Source organism: Caretta caretta, chromosome 3 (genome assembly GCF_965140235.1).
Source record: "Caretta caretta isolate rCarCar2 chromosome 3, rCarCar1.hap1, whole genome shotgun sequence".
In the NCBI taxonomy this organism is placed as follows: domain Eukaryota; kingdom Metazoa; phylum Chordata; order Testudines; family Cheloniidae; genus Caretta; species Caretta caretta.
In genome coordinates this window covers 42,107,571-42,117,467 of record NC_134208.1, presented here as the reverse complement: position 1 = coordinate 42,117,467, position 9,897 = coordinate 42,107,571, and the positions used below count along the sequence as shown (strand labels likewise).

Here is a 9,897-nt window from a genome sequence, read left to right as displayed (position 1 = left end):
AGTCACATGCATTGACAAACAAAAAAATACCGCATATATCATGTTGGGGCCATTTTGTTTTTAACATAATCTATTGGTAGATTGCTAGTTAAATTTTAGTAGCAATTACTCTGGTGAATAAAATATGCAATAATTACATGTTGATATAAATTACTTGGTAATTATACTTAAAGCTACCAAGTAATTTAAAAATTAATTACTAAGTTACTTTTAGTTAAATCTGATAACCATGCTGCCTAAAAGACTGTAAATTGTCATTTCCAAGACTGTTCTTTTGAAATTTGAAAATTTGAAGTAGATTTGCATCTGTGAACACCCAGTTGTTATTAGCTGACCCTCTTTTGGATGGGAAAATGTTTACTGGCAGCTAAATATCTCTATCACTGCATTTTTGTTCTAGACATTCTTTGTAAAACTCATTACTGTGCAAATGATATCCCAATTATTAGTTTGAATTATTAAAGTTCTGTAATAATCTGAGATTGAACTGGATTTATATGGTCCTAAACCAAGTGTTGAGGTCTTCCTGGAATATATACACATGCATCTTTGCACCTGCATTTATGCCTGCAGAGTATCAAGTCTGCAAATATACTGGATGTCTGCACATGAAATAACTCCTAATAACAATCACCAAAACTCATGAGCTCCCCCTCCTGTTTGATCCACTTTTTAAATCCTATTTTAAGGCATTTATTAAGAGAATTAATCTGGGTTTACTGTACTACATTATACAATTAGCAGTTCTCTATCCCAGCTATGCACTCAATGCTGAATATCTTTTAAAAAATTCCCTGCTTTTCACTACATTTCTACAATATAAACAGCAGATTTTTCTTCAAGGACATTCAGTATTTACCAAATAACTAGAAGAAAAGAAAATATGCCTGAAAACACATAGTATATTAAGCACTGTCACCTATTCTGCAAAGGCTGAGTTTAATTAAAATTTTGCTGACCATCCCAGCTCTGTGCTAGATTAATGGGGATGAAAAGGAGGACTTATGGGGAAGCATTGATCTCCCAGGCCAGGGCAAGTAGTGGGAACCTGCCCTCTGCTTTTGGAAGAGTAGGGACCCTGTCAACAGGTGAGAGTGTAGCCCCATGGGTAGTGGTATACCAATGTTATCACCTTTCAGCTCTATGCACGGTGTATGAGGTGGAGTAACTATTATTTCACTATTTTTTTCAATTATTTTCCTTTGGCTATACAGTACAACGTGCTCTTTGGCATCTTCACACTGCCGCTAGTACAGGGGTGGGCAAACTTTTTGGCCTGAGGGACATATCGGCATTGCGAAACTATATGCATGGCCGGGTAGAGAAGGCTGTGCCTCCCCAAACAGCCTGGCCCCTGCCCCCTACCACTTCCTGCCCCCTGACTGCCTCAGGGCGGGCCATGAACGCTCATGAAATTAAAAATTCAGAGATATTCAAATAAACTCTATTTAATAAAGATACATTTTAGTGGAAATAAACATAAAACCTTACTTCTTCTTATAAATATACCATCATAATAATGTATTACAATAATTAAAGCAAACTTAACCCCTTTCCACACCCTCTTTGATTAATGTGAACAGTGCAGCTGGTCACCCTTTTTTACAATGACATCAAAGTCCGGTGTCATTTTTGTTGTGGAAATCCACAATTCTGAGCTGACATGCTGATCAGTTAACTGGGATCTGTAGCGAGATTTGTTGTAATTCAGCAGGGAAAATGTTTGTTCGCACACACAGGTGAAGCCAAACAAAACAAGGATTTTCTGTGCCACCTTGCATATATTTGGGAACTTTGTTTCACTCAAAGAGGCATAAAACTGATCCAGTTTTTCTGAACTGTACTTTTCCTTCAAGGTGGAATCACACTGGAGATCAATGAGCTCCAGTTGTAATTCTTGTGGAGCTGTCTTGTAGTCAAATGACAGTGGGCATGACACCAGCTCCAGTGTCTTCTCTGTCTTCTCAAAGTCAGAGAATTGACAAGAAAATTCTCCGTGCAAGTCATTCAAAAGTTTGCTGTACTTTTCTCTCTGCTCTGGTGACACTTCCAAGTATTTCAGTGTTGGAAAGTGAGTGAACACTTTGTCCTTAATTTGTTTTGAAAACAAGACTAACTTGGCTTTGAAAGCTGTCACACTAGAATACAATTTGTGTACAAACACATTCTTTCCTTGCAGGTTCACATTAAGTTCATTTAAATGTGCCAAGATATCCACACCAAAAGCGAGGTTGCACACCCAGTTGGAATTCTTTAATTCAGGAAAATTATTTTCTTTCCTCTGCATCTCCAGAAAAGTGTGAATTTCATCTCTGAGCTCCCACACTCGCTGCAATACCTTTCCTAGGCTGAGCCAGTGGACATTTGTATGATAAAGTAAGTCCTGGTGTTTGGCGTCAGTGTCTTCAAGAAGGGAAATGAATTGCCGATGATTAAGTCCCCTCGCTCTTATGTAGTTCACTATTTTCACTACTGTGCGAACAACATGATCAATGTCCAGGACATTTTTGCAGAGGACCTCCTGATGTATAATCCAATGCAAAAATATCACCTCTTTATCAGTGTCGTCTTCTTTTACTTTGTCCTGAATTCTTTTTAAAGTCCTACGTTTTTCCCTGTTAAATTTGGTGATCCATCTGTGGTTACATTGGCCAGTTTACTCCAGGGGAGCTTCAGATGTACAAGGCACCCAGACACCCTCTCGTATAAATCCGATCCCTTAGTTGTGCCTTTCATTGATTCCATTGATAAAAATTCCTCTGTGATTTCAAATTTGTCATCAATTCCTCTGACAAAAATCAGTAACTGTGCTGTGTCCTTAATGTCAGTGCTGTCATTGAGAGCTAATGAACACAGTGTAAAGCTCTGTGCTTTCTTGTTCAACTCAGAAGCCAAATGTTCATCAATCACTTCTACACAGCAAGTAACAGTTCTTCGCGACAAAATAATGTTCTCAAATTTGTTTTGGTATTCTGGGCACAGCATGCCAGAAACATCAACCATGCATTCTTTCAAAAACTCCCCTTCAGCAAAAGGCTTATTTTGTTTAGTGATTTTAAACGCCAGAACATAACTTGCCTTTGTAGTGGCTTCCTGAATTGCAGACTGTCGCACATAAATATTTTGCTGAGTTTTTAAGTTTGTGCCGAGTTGCTCAGCTTTTCTTTCCCTTTCCTCAGTTGTTAAACTGCTGCCATAATTAGGATCTTTCACTGAAAAATGGCAATTCAAGTTGTACTCCTTGAACACCGCGATACTCTCCTGACAAATCAGGCATACAGCCTTCGAGTTCACATTTGTGAAAAAATATTTTGTATTCCATTCTTTGTTGAAAACTTGACAATCATTGTCCACTTTTCTTTTTTTTTTTTTTTTTGCAGCGCTCATTTTTGAAAGGGAAAAGAAAATCCTAACTGCTGCCCTTATTTCAAACTGCTGTTTTACAAGATGGCATGCACTGTGAAAAAACTGGGCCCCCTTTCTCTAGCCTGGATTTGTCGGGCATCAGTGCCCCTGACAATTTTGATCCATGGCGTTCTATCCCAGAATCCATGTGGACAAGAATAGGCATAAGAATAAACTCACCTGTAACTTTATGCCCCAGCCTCCCCTCAAAAAAGTTCTTACTGTTGTACTTGGAGTTCTGTTTGCACGGTTGTGTTCATTAAAAGTTTGTATATAATAAGGGATTTTACTGCTGTGTGGTGAAAGGACTCATGAGGGATGGCACACGGGGGCTTCACGGGGTGGTACCAGGGACTCCTACAGGCCCTGCTGGCAGTGTGATACCAAGACAGCTGTGCCAAGTGCAGAGGAACCCAGACGGGAGCAGCTACAGCCCTGGGTGGTTTCCTTCCAATAAAGGCTCTTGAGGGTGGGGCCATAGGAAACAGGAAGGGGACTTGGCATGCTGCTGCATAGGGGTGGTGAGGTCATACCTGAGGAATGTGGCGTTTTGTGTGCAGAATCTTCCCTGAAGATGGTGCTGAAAATGACTGCTCATCACTGAGGAGCGCCTGGTGGAGCGTGGCAAGCCCCCTGTCCCGCTCCATCGGAGCCCTGTGCGAAGAGCAGCAAACCCGCAGTCCCTCTGCCCCGGCCGGAGCGCCGGGTGGAGTGCGGCAAGCCCCCGCGGGCCACAAGCAGCCTGCGGGCCGTAGTTTGCCCACCCCTGCTCTAGTATGATCTTATAATCAGAAATGAATCTTGTATTTTGTTAGGTATTCTCATGTAGCTAAAGGCATTTTTTGCTAAATAGTAAGACTGTACTAAATCAAGTTCCACTGTATCATAAATAGTAAGAAAGAAAGACTAAAAAGGAGTGAGAAGGCAGTATTATATATCACATTTAGTATCTTTTAAGAGTGTTTAACTCGTGGTCTTTTTCACTTTCTAAATTCTTCACTTTTTTGGGAAACATGATAAAATATTCATCAAATCATTTCTGTAATTATACTATAGAATTAATTGATATGCATTAAGTGTGTGGTCTAGCAAAAAATGTATCCATACAGATTCAGGCATTTTCTCTGATCACTCTTTCAGTTTCTATTGGGATTTTACTTAAGATGTCAAAAACTACCAAATCCAGAGTGCAGGATAAGAACCTGCCTTTTAACACTTTCTCTAGGATTAAACTCTAATTGACTTCAGTGGAGTTTGAATCAGGCACATGTTAAATTGTAATAGTTAGGCACAACACAGTATAGAATTTTATTTTGCATTTCTCTGGGGTTTATTATTCCAAGACACAACCATATGCCTAGATTTGTAGTTATGTGTGGAGTTTTAATGGCTTAATGTTCATTAAAGTCACTGCGAATCATGCAGCTTACTTATCCTGTGAAAATCGTTTAAAATGCAATGGTTTTTGTCCAGCTATACCGAAAGGACAGGAGACACTTGATATGGATTTAATCAGACCGCAACTTTATTATTAGATGTCTGGCACTACCCAGCAGATAAAAGTGTACAGTGCAGGTAACCCCCTGTTTATTCCGTAATTACCCAGAGGGCTTCCCCCAGCTCCCCCTCTTTTCCCATCCAGGTCCCTCCAGAAAATCCATTGCCGGGAACTTACCATTCACCCATCCCTCGTTGGAGAGTTAAGGTGGGTAATAAGAAAGGGGGTTTGGCTCCCCCTGTCCAGTCCAACCATAGGAGCCCCAACCCACCCATCATTCCATTCCTTTAACCAGCACCTCCTTTTTAAGTCCTTTACCAGGCCATTTATCTGGTCAATGGATGCCTTCCCTATGGAGTACCTGCACTGGACATCTGCCGCACACTTACAAAATAAGTTGTGACATATAGCTTACCACCTTTTGTGCTCACCATAACAGGTTTTTCCTGACACTCACTGTGGGGAAGGCGAAAAAACCCCACTCCACCGAAGCTAATATGATGGTGACAGGAAAATTCCTTCCCAACCCCCCTAAAAAGGAGCGACTAGCGCAATGCTCACAGCAGGTTCAAACCCCACATGGAGGGTGGGTGCTACCTTGCCTGCTGTATGGAGAAATGGGTTTCCAATACCAGGGCTTGCCCCATTATAGCCTTCCATCCTCATATTCCCAGGGGGTGAGTCAGCACTGCAAAGCTGACCACCACCCACCATTTGCAGCAGTTTCTGACCTTGTTCCCTGCCCCCCGCCACCATAAAGCACAACTGTCTTCCTCTTGCAAGTCTGGACAATATTCTCCCTACTCCCCGCTTTAGGTGAAGTGTGATCAATGTTATTATAATTTCTTTTTGTTGTATGAACTTACCTTGTTTTCAGTGTTTAAGATATCTATAACTTGAGGAACATGTCAGGCTGACAATGTGAGAAACTGAGGTTCTCTTTATCCATAGACCCAATATAGCAAAGAAAAGCATAAGCCAAATATCCTTGCACTGCTCTATCAACATCCTTCAGTCCTCTGTTAGAAAGACCACTATGTATGAGGCTAGTTCAGTCTTCAACTCCAAACAAATTTAGTCACTGGGGTCTCTATTGACACTGGCCGTAAGGATTAGTGCCAAAGATGAGGTTGGGTTTTGTCATGTGACCAGTCCAACAGGGAACTGGACTGAGACCACAGACTTATTTCACATAAACCACTGAATAGGCATTAGATGTAATTTAGAACATTGTCACTACTGCCATGTTCTGAAAATGAATTTATTTTATTATTTTCTAAATTTGTCATTGGTAAGCATCTGTGACACTGTACAACGTTAGAAGAGTAATTAAAATAACACTGCCAGTGAAAATTGCAGAGAGTTGGCTCTGTACAAAGAAGCACGCAGACAGCTGCATTTTATGGCAAATTCTGCATCCATTTCTGGAAACATTAAGTAGGAGCACACAGAAATAATAGAAAGATAGTGACAATATGGATTACTGAAATATGGTCACATAAAAAAACCTGTTTTCTCTCAGACTTCCTGGCTAAAAGAATAACTCAGAGTACTCCCAAGTTCTAGACTTGTCTCACAAGTGACAGCATGAAAGGTAGGGGTGCATATGTGACTTGGAAGTGCTCTGAAGAACTGTCCCCAAGCTATGGTCATTTCCTGGGCCAAGCTGAACTAAAGTCAGCTGTCTCATATCCAAACAAAAATATTGCTTGACTCTCAGACAGCCAGGAGACAATGCACAACAGATTAACAGTACAAGCTGTGTTGCTCCCCAGGCTTCCATGAAGACTACCACATAGCCAATGAGTCCCAAGAGCTCAGACCATTACATTTTTGAAACATTTCATTTTGGTTCTTTCAAAACGATTTTTTTGAGAATGCCTGTCTGCATTTTTGCATATTTGACATTTTATTCTGATACAGATTTTTTTTTAAATGTGCAAAATTTTTCACGGGACATAGATTCCCATTTCTGCACAACTCTGGGATTGATGATCCGTGATAGAGCAATGAAAAGAAGCTTGACCTAATGCCCTTTTGTGGATAAAGAGGACATCAATTTCCATCCTGGCAATCCTGGAGCTATGACCTCACTGGCCAACAAATACACTGTCTGTCTTGCACATTAGGAAATTGCTGAAGACTTCCACTTGGCAACATTACCACCGAATGAGACAACGGGTCTCACTTTTTCATGAGGAAGTTTGTAAATTACTAAAATGACTTGTAAGCTAACAGAATTGTGATACAAATCATTATAAGTAAGGTAGCAAAAAGGAGTAGCATTCTCAAATAATTATTGTTTGGTCTTATGTAGCAGTTTTCATCGCCAGAATTAAAGCACTTTCCAAAGAAAGGTAAACATCATTATGCTCATTTTACAGAAGAGGGAAATGAACCGAAGAGAGGATAAGTGACTTCTTAATGGTCACTACTAAACCCAGGAATAAAGTCCTGATCTCTTGACTCCATGATGAGTGCTCCAGCCACTGGATCACACTATCATTTTTGAGGGAAAACACTACAATCATCCCACTTCTCTGAGGCAGACTCTCTGTGATATACTGCAGTAGCAAAAATGCAAGTGAGATGAACTGAGCCATTCATATCAGTCAGCCCAATACCAATTATAAATGCAAACAAGATCAGAAGGCATCAGCACTCGTGAGCAAAAGGTAAAATAGAGCATCAGGGTTGGAAGGGACCTCAAGAGGTCATCTAGTCCAACACCCTGCTCAAAGCAGGACCAATCCCCAATTTTTGCCCCAGATCCCTAAATGGCCCCCTCAAGGATTGAATTCACAATCCTAGGTTTAGCAGGCCAGTGCTCAAACCACTGAGCTATCCCTCACACCAAATAAAAGCAGGACCAATCCCCAATTTTTGCCCCAGATCCCTAAATGGCCCCCTCAAGGATTGAACTCACAACCCTGGGTTTAGCAGGCCAATTCTCAAACCACTGAGCTATCCCTCCCCAAATACCTGTTGTTGTGTGAGGACATAAACACAAAAGAGTCATGCCTTTAGCAGTAACTAGAGAACTCCCTAACTGAGAAGTCCCTCTTTTTATTAAGCTTCTCCTGCAATACGTTCTGATCTCTTCACAAGGCAATCCAGCTCTACAGCAGCCCTTGCTCAGTCAGAGACAAAATGCCACAGCTTGGCCCTAAGATAGGAGCTAGGAACAGTCAAACCTAAAAGAGTCCCATGTAAAGATAACACGTGAAGGCAAGCAACTGAATATTGGGAAAAGGTACAAGTACTTATATACAAATGCTAGAAGTCTAAATACTAAGATAGGTGAACTAGATTGCCTGACATTAAATGAGGATATTGATGTAATAGGCATCATGGAAACACAGTGAAATGATGAAAATCAATGGTACACAGTAATACCAGGATACAAAATATATACCAATAACAGAATAGATTGCATCTGTGGAGGAAAGGCACTATATGTGAAAGAAAGTCAAATTAAGTAAAAAATATTAAATGAATCAAATTGTACCATAGAATTTCTGTAGATAGAAATTCCATGCTTGAGAATAAGAGAATAGCAGAAGGAATATACTACCAACCACCTGACAAGGATGAAAACACTGAATGTAAAAATGCATAGAGAGATTAGAGTGGTTACAAAAGCAGAAAACAGAGTAAAAATGTGGAATTTCAACTATCCTCATTTTGACTGGGTATATTTCACCTCAGGGTGGGATGCAGAGGTAAAATTTCTAGACACCATAAATGACTGCTTCTTGGAGCAGCTAGTCCTGGAACCCACCAGGGGAGAGGCAATTCTTGATTTAGTCCTAGAGTGGAGCACAGGATCCAGTCAAAGAGTTGAATTTGGCTGAACTGTTCAAAAACAGCGACCATACTGTAATTAAATTTAACATCCATGTAGGGGGGGGGGGAAATGCCAAAGAAACCACCACAGCAACATTTAACTTAAAAAAGTGAATGACACAACAATGAAGGAGCTGGTTAAATAGTAATTAAAAGGAACAGCCACAAACAGCCTGCAAATTCATGGAGACTGATTAAAAAAACATAGTAGAGGCTCAAACTAAATGTATACATCCAAATAATGGTAATAATACCATGTGGCTAGACAATGGAGTAAAAGAGGCAGTTAGAGGCAAAAAAAAAATCCTTTAAAAATTGGAAATCAAATCCTACTGAGGAAAATAGAAAGAAGTAAAAACTGTGGCAAGACAAGGCCAAAGTAAAATTTGAAGAGCAACTAGCTAAAGACATGGAAAGCAAACAGCAATTTGTTGTTGAGACTATCAGAAGCAGAAATATTGCCAAACAATCAGTGGGGTCACTGGACCATCAAGGTGCTAAAGCAGCTCTCAAGGAAGACAAGGCCATTATGGAGAACCTAAATTAATTATTTTCATTGGTCTTCACTGTAGAGGAGATCCCCGCACCTCAGCCATTCTTTTTAGGTGACAAAGCTGAGGAACTGTCCCAGACTTATTAGTCAGTGGTGGAGGTTTTGACCAAATTGATAAATTAAATAATAATAAGTCATCAGGGTGAGATTGTATTCACCAAGTATTCTGAAGGAATTCAGATATGATTCTGCAGAACTACTAACAGTGGTATGAAACCTATTGCTTAAATCAGCCTCTGAACCAGATAACTGGAGGATAGCTAATGTAATGCTGATTTTTAAAAAAGGCTCCAGAAGCAATCCTGGCACTTACCGGCCAGTAAGGTTAACTTCAGTACCAGTAAAATAATTGAAACTATAGTAAAGACGACAATTATCAGACATTTAGATAAACACAATATGTTCAGGAAGATTCAACATGGCTTTTGTAAAGGGAAATCATGCATCACTAATCTATTCAAACTCTTTGAGTGTATCAACAAGTGTGTGTACAAGGGAGATCCAGTGGATATAGACTTGGTTTTCAGAAAGTCTTTGACAAGGTCCTTCACCAAAGGCTCTTAAGCAAAGTAAGCAGTCATGGTTTAAGAGGGAA

General features: G+C 40.2%; 1 protein-coding gene across 1 annotated transcript; it reads right to left on the bottom strand.

The window, feature by feature from the left end:
* Nucleotides 1-1,570: 1,570 nt before the first annotated feature.
* Nucleotides 1,571-4,052, bottom strand: LOC142071472 (general transcription factor II-I repeat domain-containing protein 2A-like). Its single transcript, XM_075126215.1, has 3 exons — nt 3,939-4,052; nt 2,608-3,261; nt 1,571-2,521 (listed from the first exon to the last, which is right to left on the bottom strand). The coding sequence occupies exons 1-3, from the start codon at nt 4,050-4,052 to the stop codon at nt 1,571-1,573; spliced, it is 1,719 nt and encodes a 572-aa protein (XP_074982316.1).
* Nucleotides 4,053-9,897: the final 5,845 nt, after the last annotated feature.